At 40.6% G+C, this 17932-nt stretch overlaps 2 protein-coding genes across 6 annotated transcripts in view; one reads left to right on the forward strand and one right to left on the reverse strand.

Annotated features, from left to right (window-relative positions):
* Positions 1-5426: 5426 nt before the first annotated feature.
* On the reverse strand, positions 5427-17817 carry zgpat (zinc finger, CCCH-type with G patch domain). Of its 2 annotated transcripts, none has more exons than XM_046056072.1 (7): positions 17671-17817; positions 15024-15684; positions 14410-14543; positions 14074-14235; positions 13770-13892; positions 8852-9263; positions 5427-6473 (listed from the first exon to the last, which is right to left on the reverse strand). In XM_046056072.1, exons 2-7 carry the CDS (start codon positions 15626-15628, stop codon positions 6335-6337), a joined length of 1575 nt encoding a protein of 524 aa, XP_045912028.1. In that variant the 5' UTR covers positions 15629-15684; positions 17671-17817; the 3' UTR covers positions 5427-6334. The 2 variants fall into 2 exon arrangements, with proteins under 2 accessions (XP_045912028.1, XP_045912027.1); XM_046056071.1 differs by lacking the exon at positions 17671-17817 and adding an exon at positions 16930-17090.
* tti1 (TELO2 interacting protein 1) overlaps positions 16614-17932 on the forward strand; it is a 30499-nt gene continuing 29180 nt past the window's right edge. For 2 of the 4 annotated variants that reach the window (XM_046056067.1, XM_046056070.1), the window contains exon 1: positions 17507-17636. The gene's annotated coding sequence lies outside the window, so the exon portion shown is untranslated. Of the gene's footprint in view, positions 16713-17498; positions 17637-17932 lie in introns of those variants that run through there. The other 2 variants (XM_046056069.1, XM_046056068.1) reach the window with 2 other exon arrangements.

Consider the following 17932-nt stretch of genomic DNA (forward strand, 5'->3'; position numbering starts at 1 on the left):
AGAGCTGGACCACTGGTTCTTTGGTAAGCAGTTAGGATCACTGTCAAGTCCGACTGCCTTTAATTTGAGCAAATAATCACTTGTTTTACTCCCAGTTTTCTAAACGCAGCCATGGTAACAGATGTTTTGCCACTCAGTCCAGTGTGTTCCGGAAGGGGAAGTGACATCAACGCATACCTCTATTGCACTTCACACTTCTCTGCCTTTACAAAGAGCTGGTGGTCTAGGAGGCGCTGAAGCACCCTGCGGACATGCTGAATGTGGTTCTCAAGATTGGGGGAGACGATGAGGATATGGTTGAGGTAAACAAAAACTAACTCATTCAACATGTCACGGAATACATCATTCTCAAGGGCCTGAAACACAGCTGGGAGCGGAACGCCACGCAGTCTGCGACTCTTTGCTGGGCCTTTGCGGAGCCCCAACAATGCTCTGGCCACTTCTCTGCCTGGAGAAATATGCTGGAATAACTGGGTGAAGGCTCGGAAAAGCTGAAAGGAGTGGCATATGGCATAGGGGTGAGTCTCACCACCATTCCGCTGTGTCCTACGCCTCAGCTCGTCTGGACAGATTGGAAATAACATTGGCAATCTTAGCTCTTTCTGAGTTAAAAAAGCTCGTAAGTCACCAGAGTAAGCCACGGGAATTGCGGACGGCCAGGTAGGCAATCTGCTCACACACGGTGGTCCAGAGGCCCACTTGTTGCTTGGACACGCCTTGCATCTCCGGTCTTTTATAAAAACAATTGTGTTTATAAAAAACTTGTGGTGGAAAACTCAGCAAAAAAGCGAGTTCTTTGTCTTTTGGGTGACTTTATAAAACACATTGCTGATGGAGAAAGTCAAGGGAGCAGAGAGAGAGAACGACAGAGGAAAGCGAGACAAGCCGGTGTGTTGGCACTGAGAGACCAGAGGTGTAGTTGTGTGTGTGTGAGAGTGTAGGGAGAAGAGAAGTCCGAGACAGGTGAAAAGCAGGTATATATTTATTTAACCTGTCCTGCCCAGTAGCCTGGTATACAGTATGAGGAGCTGGTTGTGCCAGACATATACTTTAAAAAGAGTGGAGCCTCCCAACGTTCCCCTCCCAGTCCCCAAGCAATGTGCCTAATGTGTGATTAAAATTGAGGGGCAGCCAGTGGGGGAGGAAAGAGGGTGAGGCCGCAATAAAGCAGCCCCGCCCACCAAACGCCTCGCAGTCTGTTCACCCCCAAAAGTCCTAAGGGTGCATGTTGTGAGACATAACCGGAGGGGGAAGACGGAAGAGGTCCTTGGGAGGCTAGGCAAGAATGGTCCTCCCCACTAGGGCCAAGTTCCTGTCTGGCCCCAGCATTCAGCCAAGTCGCCTGCCCCCCAAGGCAAGAGGAAACCAGGTCCCTCCAACCCAGGGCCAGTAAGAAGGGCCCCTCGAGCACTGCCACCCAGCCCTAGGGTAGGTCTAAGGGAGCAGGTATATTTAAAAAAAAAAAAAATAATAATGTTTGTTGCGGGCGGGGGTACAATCAAGATTCTGACTCAACATTGTGATGTCTGTCAGCCATCGCCAAAGGACAATGGCACCGTCTATCAGCCCAACCCTAGTAGAAAGTTAACTGTGAGGGCTGCTACTCGAGTCATATTGATAACTACAACATTAAGTAAATTCTTTATGATCATTACAATTTAGCATGGAACAGGAACTATTAAGAACTCCAGCAATTCATGCTAAATTATAAATTGATGGCTTGATCTCAACAAACCTGGCCAATTAACCGAGTAAGCACCAATCAGAGGCAGGATTTCATATGTATGAATTTTTATGTGTGTGTATATACAGTATGTGCGAATGTAGGTATATGTGTGTATATACTGTATACATGTAAATTACATAAAATGTTTTAAAGCACTGTATACATGTATACAAATGCATTCACTATTTGGGATAATAATACATAATGTATGCATATGCAGGTTCAGAAATTCAGTTTTTTCCTCACCTGTGGGAGGTCACTAAACATTTCTACACTCATTAGGTCTGTCGTTTCCTTGCTTTAAAAAAATATAATTTGCTTATATAAAAGAAACCTGCCATGGGGGCAGGTGACTTTTTTCCCCTGTATATGGAAGGTGGCATATGCCAATTTCATTCCCTGTATATGTATATGTAGGCATTTATATATATATATACATTTATGTGTGTGTGTATTTTAACAACCATGTTTTGTTGGCTGAGAAGATATCGCTAGCTGATTTTAACAGCTGTACAGTAGCGTAAGCTAATGATAATAGAAAAACTCAATGAGTTGGTTGAAAACTCTGTCTTCAGCTGACTTTTTGATCTTTCCAGCTGACTCATCTTTAAATAGGATGCTAAAGCAAACAGGACCTAGTTGATGATCCATACACAAGACATGGAAATAAAGTAACTGTAAACAGATAATCTGTGAAAAAAATCTGGTTCATCTGCCTCTTCCTAGTGTTCCTAATGCCATTTGCCAGAATCTGGTGCTCCAGGTCAAAACAACCAATCAGAGCTAGGGGCAGGATCTAACGCAGTGTCAATCACTGCTCGTGCACACACTGCGCAGCCTCCCTCCTCACTTTTGCTCTCACTCAGTCAAGCTTAATACCTCCCATGTGTGGCTTCTGAAGTTTTACAAACACAATGGATGAGAAACAACCCCTGCAATGAAAGAACTGCCCATCTCTCCTTTTGCCAACAACAGCGTAGTTCAAAACACGTGTGAACATGTCCCGACACCACACGGAGCTTTGGGCTCATTATGTTTGGGAATAAATTTTGAAGGGGGACAGTGTTGTACTAGCCTCTCATCCTGCTGTTAGATGTTTTGTTTTTTGTCTATGAAGATTCTCAGTCATCCAGGTCATAGTTATCCAACGAAGGTTAAAGTCAAGGGCAACTGGACTTGGTTGAAGATACTGGAAGACGAGGATACTGGAAGATACTGGACGTCTTCCAGTTGCCCTTGACTTTAACCTTCGTTGGGTTTTGTTTTTTGTTTTTTTTTACAGCTTCCTCTGAAGCCTGGGCCATGAAGCACCGGAGGGGTGTCTTTGAAAAGACCAGTTGATGCGAGAGGGAGGTGGTTTTGGTGTTAAATTACAGCAAGGGCTAAGATGTGACTTGCTTTTGTTTGGGGGGGGGCATTTTCTGCCTTTACTAGATAGGACAGCAGATAGACAGAAAGTGGGAGCAAGATTGGGGCGACACGCAGGAAAAGGCCACAGGCTGGATTCGAACCTGGGCCACTGCAGTAAGGTCTCAGCCTTGTGCGTGAGGCACGCACTCTACCAACTGAGCTAACCACGCCCCAATGTGACTGAACTGCTGTCTTTCCATCTTGTTCATCTACCAAACTGGCTGGTGAATCTGGCTACAATTTCACTAGATCTTGTTACGGTTCACAATCTTGATTAAAATAATTTTCCTACTCAGTTGAGGTCTGCTTTGATTTGAAGACAGTTGCAGGTAACAGGACATAACTATCTGACCATTAAAGGCATGTTGAAGAGATATTAATTTTCATATATTTACCAAAACTCACAATTTGAAAGCCAGTATATGTCAAGCCAGCATTTTTAAGAGAGAGCAGTATCTGCAACCAAGATCCAAAACCAAACCAACTATACATACATGAAAACATTTTATAAATGGTCCACTGCATGAGCACAAACTGCTGTGTGCAATTGGAGAAAACAGACAGAAGAAAAAAATAAAGAATTCTACTTGGAGTGTCTGCTGGGGGTTTGAAACCAGCTTTAGGGCATAACAATCAGCCAGGGCAGGTGCAGAGGCCTGCAGCCTTTGGCGGGGCTCTATAGGCACTTTTCCAATCTCTGTTAGTTGGTGAACACCACTGAGGGGAAAAGGTGGAACACTGAGCAAATAATGATGACCTGAACAATCTGATGTTTTTACATAAAAGTCACATTAATTTAATTTTGGGGAGGTTTTCTGCCTTTGGGAATGTCATTAGTTTTGCAGGTATTTAAACCAAAATATTGGAGAAATGGAAATTCTGACCTGATGAGGAACAAGTAAGGGATTATCAAAGTTTTTATAATTCATCCAGAGGGGGGCATGAATGTGTCAACAATAATAACCTCATAGTGGCACTAGAGTGAAAGCTGGGGGATTACAAAGGTCATTATTAAACTTCATCAGAAGGTACGTCTGTACAACATTTTTGTCAATCCATCTGGTAGATTCTAAAATATTTCACAGGATAGGTGAAAACTTTCACCAGTTGGTGACGGTAAAGGTAAAGTCCGGGGATTAGCAATGTGATTAGGCTTCATCTTCTGGAAACCAGGAAGTTTTCTACAAAATTTCATGGCAGTTGCTCATTAGACATTTCAGTCTGAACCAAAGAAGTGTACCAACTAACCGTCCGACGTTGCCATCCCTAGTCATGCTGCCAGTGTGGCTGGCTACAAATGGATGAAATCAGCTGAGTTGTTATATCTTCTTAGCTGCAACAGAACAAGAAATAGGGTGAAGAAGTTTACAACTTTTTGAAACCACTACACAATATACGACTGTAAACTTGCAATATTCAGATGAAATAGAATTTGTCATGGTGGTTTTAAAACAGATACAAAAATGATATAGTACAAATACAAATTTTACCACAGCCAGGTAGCATAACATTAGAAAGCTCAACCTACTCTACACATTCATAGACTCATTCATTGAATACCATAGCATGAATTTCTAAGCAAAAAATCTGTCATGGTGGCTGTCTAATCAATTTTCCCATCCCATCTCTTTAATCACATAATCCAGGCTCTGATAAGAGCTGATTAGCTGCGAAAACATCTCTAATAGGCCTGTCTGAATCTGCATGAGACAGATGTCTGCAGTGCACACAGACAAACTAACAGCAAAAAATGTAGACAAAACACCTAGACCTGAACACACATAGTAAATCTGCTGCTGCCTGGGCAGCGATACCCTCAGAGACCCGAGGCTTATAAATGGGGTAAAGCATGAAGCACAGACCCTCGAGGGATCCCATTAAATCAACACAAACACAGCATTTTGCCATTTCCCCCTAACAATCAGCAAATTCACTGTGATCCTTCCAGTCACCAGCAATCTAAAAGTGCTGCCACTGAACAGATCAGAGTGTGAGCAGGGTTTCCCTCAGGGTACCAAGTCAAGGGTTCATAAGTTCTGCCCTCTGCCAGAGACTATCCAGAGAATTCATGGATGGCTTATGAAGTGCACTGTATGTCCCTGCTGCTCTTACAATTATGTATTTACTATTGCTTTCCCCTTAGGGACAACACGATGGCAGTGACTTGCTGATGGTCACCAGTTTTTTAGCTGTCTTTCATGGACTCTGGTTCATACTTAACTGCAGCATATTTCAGCTGGCCTGATTGTTTTGGAAAGCATTTATTAACAAAGTTAACACAGACAGCAAACACAGTAGTTTTGTGTTCTTTTATTTTTCCCCTGTTATTATACTGTATGACATTCAGATTAGAAATAGCTCATAGAAGGCTAACAAAGAAGGTTTAAGACCTCATCTACAGCTACCTAACATCACGACTTCAACCTTTACTTGAGTCTAAAGGTTAGACGCCGTCACTACCCAGCCCACCCACCACCTACAATGTGTGTCCAACCTACGAGCTGGCTGGAGGTGCTTTCCAAATTCATAATTTAATGGAGAGGCTATGGTCATAGCTTCAAAGACACTGTGTATGAGCCTGTAAGAAGTATGGGCAAATGGAGGGGCTTCACTTCGAAACTCTGTAAAGGTCTCCCGACTCCTGAGGATGTAATTTTAAAATCAGTCAGAAATCCAAGTCAGGGTATACTGTACTAACCATCTGAGTAGCATCTGGCCAGAAACATCTTCCAGAAAAGTATAATAAAGAACACATTAAGAATTCTGTGGTAGAGAAACATTTCTTTACACTGGAGTTTAGTTGTGTAGAATGTGTATGGCTGAAAAGAAAAGAAAATGCACAGTAGGTTCTACAAACACAGGGTTTTAGTGCTGATAAAGGCAAATACACTGAGAGAAAATGTACATTACAAATAAAATTTTGTAAAATTGTACAATTTGAAACCAAACAGCTGTTCACACAAAATAAATTGCTCACTTCTTGAAAACAAAATGAGAATCAGAAATGATCTTCAGCAAATGATCCATTCTGCAGAAAGTGGGCACCCCTGCCAGCTCAAAAAATGTTGGTGAAAAATGATGCTAAAAAAATCACATAAAAAACAGTGTTGTATATAACTCACAATAGGCAAGGGACAAAAGTTCAATTCAGGCAAGCAGTGCTTCCCTTTCTCCTCAAAGTCTTTGTGAGAACTGAGCTTAGAACTCAGTCATCTTCTTGTGTGTGTCAGCCTTCTTGTTTTCTCTCTGGATGGACAGCTCCTGGGCTTTCTGCTGGGCCAGCAGCCGGTGGGCCGCTGACAGCTTCTCTTCCAGCTGCTTTACTCTGGATGTGTCCCTTTGCACACACAAACAACAAATAGATTAGGAAGTGGGGAGAGATGGGGAGTTGGTTTCAGCTTCACTTAATAAAATAAATTGGCCAATCAAACTCAATTCTTCACAACTTATTTACATTTTTACACAACTCCCACAAGCCTTCTCATTTGCTCCGTACTTGTATAGCGCCTTTCTAGTCTTTCCGACCACAGTACATCTGCATTCACCATTAACACACATTCATACACTGAGCCTAAGTGCTCAAACAGAAACTAACATTCATACACTGGTGGAACAGCCGCCAGGGACACTTCGAGGTTCAGTATCTTGCCCAAAATGCAGCCAGGAGGAACCAGGGATTGAACTCTCGACCTTTCGATTAACAGGCAACCCGCTCTATCTCCTGAGCCACAGCCACCCTTATTTGTGAATTTAAATTAATTACCACTTTACTCGACAGGAGCATTATAGCAACTAATGTTAGTAAATGATGTGCTCATACTTTACAATAAATCATATTTGTGTAAGCAGTGTATTTATGAACATGTTACGTTTATGCTAATGTGTCTATACTCTCCAGTAGGAGTGGGATTGCAGGGTACCTCAAGATACACGGCTTATGATAATATAATAATAATAACGATAATATCACGATACAGCAATTCTGCGATAATCGATATATCGCTAGACAATCATAAAATGATAAGCATGACATCTAACTATGAAAACAAAATGCCTGTGAAAAAGTTTTTAAAAAATTTTACTTCGTGCGTAGCCAAACATGTTTTAGCGTAAATTAAAAAAATAGTAAATTAAAACTACAGAACTACAGAGCAACTATGAAAAATTATTATAAAAAAAAAAATCTTTATAAAAAGGCACATAAAATGCAAATTCACTGAATTTACTGTTTTTTTTTGCTAGTCTAATATGTACATCACATTATATAGAGATACCTGTTCAGTGACAAAGCATTGTGCTGCCCTTTCTCCGCCTAGTGGTAGCTGTCTTTTTAGGCCACTGGGAATTTTGAGTTTGAGTATTGACCCTTTGGGGTTGCTGTAGCTAGTCAGTGTGGAGTGCGGAAGCAGCAGAGTAGCAGATCAAGACAGTGAAGTTAGCAGCTCTTTCACACAAAGCTCAAGAAATATATGTACTTTAATTATATGCACAGTATGTCACTCAGGATTAGGGATGGGGATCATTAATTTTTATTGATATTGATACCCTTATTGATCCGATTCTTTATCGATACCACTATCGATACTTTACTATTATTTAGTGATGGTTATTTGGTAAGACCAGACCCAACGGCATGAGGTAGGCGTGCACGGTATGAGGAAAATATTCAATGTGCGATAACGTTATATATTGAGATGACATATCACTTGCGATAAATAAACATACTGTATTATTGAAGTGTACATATTAACTGCCTGATTGTTTTTAATTTAATATTTTAAATAGCTAAATGTTGTTTCTAGAACAGCAACATTAATGTTTACAACAGCAAAGTAACTCAGGTAACGTTACCAGGTAGAAGGAGGAGCGGCTGGTTTGTCTCAGCCAGCAGCTGAGTTTTTAAGACTACAGTCCAGTCTTTGCTCCAGACAGACAGCTTTCTATTTAGCTTGTTTTTAACATTTGGCTAATGCCAAGCTAGCGTTAGCTGTGCTTGTATAAAACATACAGGATGAGATACTGAGGACAGAGATGATTAAATTAACCATTTCTACATGTTTAACGTTACCTTACAGACAAGTGTATTGATAAAGTATTGTCTTTTTACTTGCGAAGGTTTTATTGCACGTACTTACAGTAACGAGCGTAGCTGTCATCAACTAATGTTACAGTAGCTTGGAGCTAACTTAACCCTCACCATATTCGACTGCAACAGCGCAGTGTGTATGTAGGAGCCGACAGAGAGCAGGCAGAGACTGCAGCCTGCAAGTCTCGATAGCAGTATCGATAAGCTCGAACCTTACTGATTTTCGGTTTTGAGAAATTTTGGAACCGGGTCCTTTTGGAACCGGGCCTCGATCCCCATCCCTACTCAGGATGTTACTCAGGAGGTGCAGTTTACGTTAAGATTATATGATCACGATGCTAATGTCTGTTAGCACGTTAATTATATGTTAGCATTGAGCTAACCTTCAAACGCTTTTTTTAAATGTATCGATATGATGGGCTGGAATCTCGATACAGTATCATGGAAAAATGTATTATGATATATTGCTGTTTCGATTTTTGGCACACCCCTACTCTCCATGGAGAAGATAACAGCCACTGAGCATCTATGGGGAGACAGGGAGCTGACGTGCAATCGGTCAGTCAGATTAGAACATACATACAGAAATGTACAGTAAATAAACAACATACACAGAACTCAGTACTGACCTTCCTGTTTGTCTGCTGAGTGATTCAGTCAATTTCTGGATCTCCCTCTCAGTCTGGGACACCCTCTCAGCAGCCTGGAACAGCTTCACATTCAGACTCCTCTTGGTGCTTTTTCCTCCCCTGTAAGCCTCCACCCCAGTCCCTGCAGATGGTGCAGCAGCACCCCTCTCAGCAGGATCAGTGCTCTTGCCTCCTAGCTTGTGGTTGAGAAAGTCAAAGACGGTATGGCGACCTCCAGTGGCGACCCGAGGCTTTCTTCGTCTCTTTGGCCGTCCCGTTTGTGTCTCATCTTGGGCGGCACTGCTCTGGGTGCGTCTCTGGGTGAACTCAGCACACTGGCCTAGAGACTTACCTTTGGGTAGGACCACTGCCATGACTGGCTCTACTCGGCCTTCCTGCAGCTTTCCTAAGCCTGAGAAAAAAAAAGCGACTGAGTGAGGAAGAGGAACACATTTTACATTAAAAATTTTTTTGTACATAAAAAGGAAAAGTACAAATACTGGTAACATTTTAAATGCATTCTATTATTTAACACATCTCTATATGTAAATGAGTTATCTTATTTAATCAGAATCACAGTTACCCTGAATATGAAGTGCAATGAGATTACTTTTATCCAAATAAGTGTATTTTTAGGCCACATATATTCAAATTTGCAAGCAAAACCCTAAAAAAATGACCCAGCCTCTGTAATGTTACATAAGCATGTGGTTCATGTCTGCATGATTTGTTGTAATTCATGAACTCTGTGTTTTATCAAACAGCAATTCTCCTTGTTCTGTACTGTTATGGTCAGCTTGCAAACAGAACTTTACATCAGCACATAATGTTTATACCATTTGGCCCATAAAACTTTATATTCTGGGATCTTATCCTGCAGTTGGTATGAAAGAAACAGTGTGTATAAACTACTACAAACATTTGGTATGAACGTGCCCCAAAATAGTTGGCTGGGTGAAGAAACATGCAGTTACATACTACAGGGGAGGGGCAAAGGGAAAGCGCACAAAAGCAAAACCACTAGATTTAAAGATACATTTTAAAGCTAGAGTTAGGTTATACTTGTACAGTGGTTATCCCCGGTTTCCCCAGGCTGCATGTCTAAGTGTCCTTGGATATGAATGATATTTCCTTTGTGATGTGCAGTTGGCTTAGTCTTTCTGCCATCAATAGGTGAATGCAGATGTAGGGTGCTATACAAATACAGAGCATTTTTCAAATACATGGTCTATGCCCTGGCATATGAGAGTGTAATTAGATGATTGTCATCATTGGTCATTTTCTTATACAGTGGAAATCACTTACAGTGATCAAAAAAGCTTAGGACAGAATAATTCCCATACAAATGCTGTTCAAATGATTTGAATATAGTATTGGTTTTTTATTTTCAAACTTCAGCTACTAGTTTGGCATTGATAGTTTATTATATTTACATTTATAGTTTTAAATTTAAAAATTATAGCCTTCATAGCCTATTTGCACTATTGACGTTACTGTATTTGTAAACAGTACAGTACTGTTTTAGGCTATAGGCTGATTATAATTTAAACAGCAGTTAGCTATATTTTATATACTGTACTGTACTATAGTGAATATAGTAGGGCTGTCCCCGACTAAGGATTTACATAGTCGAATCAGAATCGTCAAGTCCTGCCTATAGTCAACTAATAGTCGAATTATGTGTGTTTTTGTGCAAGGTGATTACGAGCTGAAGCTAAACTGAGGCTTATCGTTGACCCTTCTCTCTCTCTCTCGCCTGCCATTCACCGGTCTTGTGCAGGGTTTAGCGTGCATGCCTGGTGACTACAACTGCATGCATGCCGCGGTTCCTCGCGGGTCTACTTCAAGTAGCTGGCTGTTAAAAACGATAAAATATTCTTGTGTGTTGTGGTTCATCAGCGGAAATAAATTATCCTCCGTCTCTTCTGCCACTAACCCTTTTTATGTACAGTCTATGGCCACTACACATATACACGCTATGCTTACACTGACGACCCAGGGTTAGGGTTACAATTTTGGATTTATTTACGCACTTACATTCAAAACATTTATTGAATGTTATTTTTTTTTTTACATGTTTATTTACAGCATTAAACGTTGAAATGTAGATTGTAATAGGCTGTATATTAACTTATTGGGAGAAAACCGGTAGTTCTATGTAAAATCAGACATCCAGCACCCCCATATCGCCAAAATGACATGATCCTTGTTTCGCTGCGAAGCTTCGACTGCAAGATTGACAGTCGAATCAGGCTCCGCCCAGCAAAGCATCAAGTCTTCGACTATGCAGGGTCAGCCCTAGAATATAGTGAATGTATTGGAATTATACACAGTAGAGTGATTTAATTTGTACGGTAATCTGAAAAAACCACTCTCCTGTATTTTGAAACAGTCAGCGATGTAACAGGGAGTTTAACCTACTCATCTTTAACTCAGGGTTATCAAGGAGTTTGTCAACCCTGACCGCCTACACTGGTGTTAAACGGTACTATGACAGTGAATAAGATGATGGTTAGTTGAATCGGTGTTAACTTAAAGGGATACTTTGCCTTACTTTGCCGGTCCTGAGAAGCTGCAGTCTTTCACATTGTTCTTATTCTAGGCTAATTCTCTATTTTGTATTTTATGGACTCTTCTTTTACGTGTGATTAAGATGAAAGGTACAACTGCATATTATGTCCATTGTAATTTAAAAAATGGAGCCGGGAGAGAATCAGAATTTCCAAGATTAATGTGGTTCATTTACAAGAAAGAATAACCACAAATTTACAAATCAGTTAATTAAAGTGGTCATATTATGATCGTTTTCAGGCTCATAACTGTATTTAGGTCTTGTACCAGATCAGGTTTACATGGCTTCATTTTGAAAAAACACCACATTGTTGTCTGACTGCACATTGCTGCAGCTCCTCTTTTCACTCTATGTGTTGAACGCTCCATTTTAGCCATGGAGTGATGCATTTCACCTTTACAAGATCTTTGTTGGGAGTTGCACATGCACAGTATCTAGTTAAGGACTACTAGCCAATCAGAAGCAGAGAAGGGCAGGTTGTGAAAAGCTGGTAAACACAGCTTTGGTTCAGCTGCACATGTTCCCCTTACCAGCTTAGCAACATGAACTGGAGCAAGAGTTTCGGAGTGGAGAGTAATTAATCTGTAACAATTCATCCATAAAGTTTTAACTGAGCTCTGTCTCTACATCACAGGAACAACTTTATGTCCACCGACTGCCTGGAGGGTAGCTAGTGTTTGGAAGGAGAGGAGAGGCAGCAGGCGGACGTCTTGTTACTGTGTGCTGCAGCTCAGAGTGTTTTATCACCGATGTTTTTGAGGGCGTGTCTGACTTGCCGCTTGGTGAGCATTATGACTCGTATTTCACTGTAACGTCACAGCAAAGCAGAACAAAAGGCTGGACTACAAACGAGCTGTTTTCAGGCAGTTCGGAGCAGAGCTTTCTGTGGGAGATGGGAACTCCCTTTGGGCTGGACTTTGGGCTTTTTCACTTTGTACACCTGTTACATGTACACAAAAGATATATAACTCTATAAAGTAGAGGGAGAAATCCAAAAAGCACAATATGACCTTTTTAAATATTCTCTGACATTGTAGTCTTGGTACTAAAATAATAAAATCTATTGCTTTTTTAGTCCACTAGAAAACTTAACAGGACCATATAGAGGACTGAAAAGTAATATGAACAAACAGAGAAATGTATCTTTTTAGATAAACAGATGTTGACAAAGTTTGACTTTAGGGACCTAATTGGAAGTTGGAAAAAGGTAATAAATTGTAATATATCTCAATATATTTAAAATCGCAATAAAATCGAATCGCAACATAAATATCGTGATAATATCGTATCGTGGGGCCTCTGGTGATTCCCACCCCTAGGAAATACTAGTGATTTTAGCACACAATCACCATAGAGACTTTACCGTGAAGTGGGCGGATTCAAATGAAAACACCAGAGTGATTTGGATTTTTTGTGACTTCAATTTAAGGGAATTTTTTGTTCTTTTAAATTTACTACTTTCATCTAGGATTTTTTTTTCTCAGATTATTAACCCCAACCCTGGCTCTGTATTTTTTGGCCAGCAATATAGCCAATCTAAAAAAGCACACACAGATGGGCTATATCTAAGAAATTGGCCCGGTAATTTAATTAATTAATCACAGAGGCTGCAGGGCTGTATAAATGTAATGATGTTGTGTTAAGAATAACTGGAACAGTTATTAAGTTATTAAGTCAGGATAAAATCTAAAAATATTTTATCAAGTGGTGTTTATTAGGCGTACAGATGTGGTGTGTAGTCTACATATACCAGGTAACTTGAGTTAACCACAAAGATAACCTGCTTTGAGCAGTTTAGAGATGCAGCATAAATTGCCATGGCAACAGACCTTCGTATTACGGTTTAACCGGGAAGTTCCACCCGACCCCACACAGGTACTCCTGAAGTTACCTGAATAAGCCAGTTACCTCGCTTCGTAGTACAGGCCACAGTAGTTCTAGTGTGTGGGTACTCCTTGTATTGCAGTTGTATTTGGATTTTTTTCATGCATCATCTGTCTTCCTTATTTAACCCATTGTCTTGTGCAGAGCCCAAGGACTAACTCAAATTATGAGGTGAATGCTTTGGTCAAGAACAAAGACGGAAGGATTTTGTAAATATAGCACGCATGTGTTTGGGGTAGGAAGAAACCCTGGGGAAATGCGCTATAACACGGGGAAACCATGCAAAGTATACAAGAAGATAAAAACTGACTGAATATGTTACAGTGCCTTTGTCAAATGCTGGTGAAACATTTGTATGGAGTATAGTGCAGTAGTTACTCACTAAAAATACAAATTTCTGATTTAATCAGGACGTGACTTTAGAAACCTAAAATGCGGGTAATGTTGTGCACTTGCACTTACCTTTCCCATATTCATAGCCCATTTTTAGCATAAGCTTGGATCCAATGCCTCTGGTATGTGCCTCCCAGCCACCGAAGTTTTCACTGTTTAACATTGCTGTAGATTCCACAGCAGAGTCCATAACTGTCAAATTAAAGTACGGTCAGTTACTTATGGAATGGAAATTGGCATCCCACAACTTTTAAACAAATTCAAATGTTTATTGACACAACGGAATACAAGGAAGGAAGTCACTATTTATTTTTTTAGCTTTCAACCTCAAGTTTTGACTGGCAGGATAATGGCAACACAGATCCATCCACACCTTTTGCATAAGCCACATCTTCTTCTTCAGTGTCATCCAGGTCAGAGTCAGAGGAGAGCGGGTCGTCTTCTCTCAAAGGCGGTATAACACAGTCGGCCTCGACCGCAACATCTTTTAGCAGCAGTGAGTCAAACTTCACAGTGTAGAAACCACTGTCAATTTCTACATTGAGAATAAAACATTAAATATAACTGGAAGCATTTAATCTATTAAGCCATTGTCTTGCTTGTTTTTGTTACATTGTGCAATGGTGTTCAGATTACCTGATAAAGATACAGTTTTTGACTAGCTGACACGACTTAAGTTCAATTAATCTTGGCCCTGTCAATGGAATACCTTTGATTTTAGCTGGGTACCAGATGCCGTCCTCATGTCGAGCCAAGCAGGACGAGCCTTCTTCAAGATTACTGAGGTCACACTCAAGGAATTCTCTGAGCTCTGACACATACACCACTTCGCCGTGGGAAAACCTTCAATAAAAGGAAATATTGTGTGTAGACAGAACTGCCATCCAAGAGAATTATATCGTAAATAATAGAGGAATTCAACTGATGTGGCTTATTGAAGCTCATTCTATACTAGGACACATCCATAGTAATTTATTCTTGTCAGTGAGTGAAAACCCGCAAACAGCATTTAGACAGTTGTGGAACGCATAACTCTCCACTCTCACCCTAATTAGAAATTCTTTCAAAATTAGCAGATCAATTTGGTGACAATGAAATTATTAGGTAAAAAAGGTGCAAAGGCAACAACATTTTACTGCATGTTTTAAGTTTTCTGAAGCTATGGTGAGGATAAAACCTGCATCACGTGGACAATGAGTGACACTTGCTGGATGATATCTGCTATTACAAAGAAGGTAGAGAGTTAACTACAAGTTAACTAAACACACCTTTTGCAGGTGTAAGTGTAAGCCCCCTCCAAAAAACAAAACAGTGGTACTTTACCTGCAATTATCCTGGAAGCGACATTTGTCCTCTAGGTAGAATGGACAGGGTTTCATAGACTTCTGGGTGGGGTAGACGTAGAGCACCCTTACTTGTGCCTCTTCTCCGTCTGGCGGTTCTGTGCCCACAACCATGGCATTGTGATACTCCAGTGTCCCCCATGTTGTCCGATAAGGTGCTCTTACTCTAGTACCACTGAGTGTATCTTCTTCTTCCTCCTCCTCGTCGTCACCATCTTCTACCCCACCTTCCTCCTCATTGTCCCTCTCTCTAGTATCAGAACTACTACCCGAAGACTCCCCGAGTTCAGAGTAGAAAGCAGCAAACTCAGCTCCCAAACTTCCGTTTGCACTGTTCATGCTAGCTGCTGCCCCTGAGGTATTTGCCTGCAGTCCATGACTGTCCTCGAGGCTGGCCAGAAGTTGACTCTTTCTGACAGATATCAGGCTGGACTCTGTGAGCTCTATCAGCTGACAAAGGTCCTCTTTCAGCTTGAGCAGGTCTGACTGCTGGGAGGGGTGCAGGCCAGCAGACAGGGCTGTCTCCACCTGCTGCAACTGGGCACCATAGGTAGTGATGGCTGCCTCAAGAGTTTGTTCATCCATACTGACACTTGGCACAGGGCAGGACAGGAAAGGACCACATCAAGCCCCCACGACACCTGAGGAGAAAGAAGATGGTTGATTAAAAACAGATCTCAGTAGAATGGCAAGGCAAGTTTATTTGTAAAGCCCATTTCAGCAACAAGACGATAGTGATTTACATAAAACATAAAATGCATTAAGACACACTGTAAAATAAATATAAAAATACATTTAGGAGTTAAATAGAAAAAAAAATAAGGGGAGGTTCTGGGGGATTGTTCTAGATATGTGGTAAAAACTGAATGCTTCCTCTCCATGTTTAGATTTGACTCTGGGGACAGTAAACAGACCTGTCTCAGATGACCTGAGATGTTTAGATGGTTCAAAACATAGCAGAAGATCAGAAATGTATTTTGGCCCTAAACCAGTGTTTTATAAACTAACAGCACTAATTTAATATCAATTATTTGCCAGACAGGAAGCCAGTGTAAAGACCTCAGAACTGGAGTGATGTGATCTACTTGTGTGCTCTTAGTCATGACTCGAGCAGCAACATACTGAATCAGAACGATTTTTTTGGGAGACCTGTAAAAACAGAGTAATAGTCGAGTTGACTGAAGGTAAATACATAGACAAGTTTTTCAGAAACCTGCTGTGACACAAGTCCTTGATGTATTCTTCAGGTGATAGAATGCTGTAGAAGTGCAGGTCTTTTAAGCCTAACTTTTAATTGTTCTTCCTTGGTTCCAAAAACAAGGACTAAAGTGTTATTTTTGTTTAATTGAAGAACACTTCTGGCACATCCAATGGGTGATTTGGTCAATTCTCTTGCATGGCATGATAGCGCTGGTGATCTGGTTATGTGTAAATGTGTGTGTCATCTGCATAATTATGGTAACATGTTTTGCTGCGAGTAAATGGACTGACTTCCTTATGCACTCCTGCAAAGCATGCTCTTCTTTCTCATTAGGTACTTTTTCTCACCAGGATTGTTTGTCTTGTCCTTAATGAGTCATAGTGGAGAGGCCATCTATTTATTAGATTCATTAACTTGCCAGATACTGAGTGAGTTTGGAAGGACACCGCAGAAGGAAAGGTGACCAAGGTGATCAAACGTTTAACTGTAATAAAAAGTACTTCGTCCACTGACTGCATGTTGTCGAAAGGCTTTTTCGAAAAACTCTGGCAGAGTTTCAGTTAACGTGGCCCAAAGATTTAACCCGGCTATAGCGTTACCTTATACCAGAGCTAGTTTTAGCTAACATGTTAGCCGTCTTTAAGCTAACCTTTAATGCTAATTGTAACGTTAGACATTGCATTACCTTCGTGATTAGGCTAGCAGTCTGACATCCATTACATCGACGGAAAAAGCCATGAAAATATGTAATGTTAGTATGTTAATAAAATGCGTAATTAAAATAGCTAAATTTATATACTGGAACAGTCTCTGGTTTCCAAATTCATTATCAAGGTGGACTTCCGATATGGGTTGCATCTTCTTGCAAAATAAAACAAATGTCTTCAGACACTGAATGAAATGCAGCTTGCTAGAGTTAAGAGTTGTTTGAACTTTTACCAGAGCATTCATTTTCATGAGACTATAAGTCACTCTTTTTTGAACAAAGAAATCTCGATTTTATATAATAAAACAATTTAAACGATTGAGATTTAGTTAAACAACTACTAACTTATACATTCTATTCAGTTCGATAATGCCTTAATGGCATGACAAGAGTGACACATTTCTACGATGAAAGCATTGTTTATGAAATATTTCTAGGGGATTTCTTTTTCCAGTAAAACTTTGTGCTCTTTTTATTTTGAAGCTAAAGCGCCAAAACCGGAAGTGTATTTTTTTTTTGCCCTACGTCAAACATGTGCGACATCGACGCAGAATCACGACAGTCGCCTTTAGTTAGGGTGTGTAACGTTACCAGTGTTCTGTTGTAATTATTCTATTTAGATATTTACCTGTTGTACGTGCTCATTGCTCCGCGCAGTGAGTCCACTTAACACTACTAATGTGAAGGTAGGCTACCTGTTTGTTGGCGCTCGTAACTTACCGCAGTGCAGCTTCAGCAGGACGTTGGATAACTTAATTAACGTTCCAGACCGCTCGGAACTGGGAAATGTCCAAGTTGAAATATCCGACTGTCAACCTCAGAGCGTTTCAGGTGCATGGTGGTGTATGACACCAAGTGTGAACAATAAACATGGCTGACCGTGACAAACTTGTGTTTCTCTGGCGAGTTTATCCACACTTAAACCCTCAGCAGTGCACTTGGTGTTAATTAAAAGGATGGCCATTTTATAAAAAAAAAAAAA

The sequence above is a fragment of the Micropterus dolomieu genome, linkage group LG08, assembly GCF_021292245.1.
Source record: "Micropterus dolomieu isolate WLL.071019.BEF.003 ecotype Adirondacks linkage group LG08, ASM2129224v1, whole genome shotgun sequence".
NCBI lineage: Eukaryota > Metazoa > Chordata > Actinopteri > Centrarchiformes > Centrarchidae > Micropterus > Micropterus dolomieu.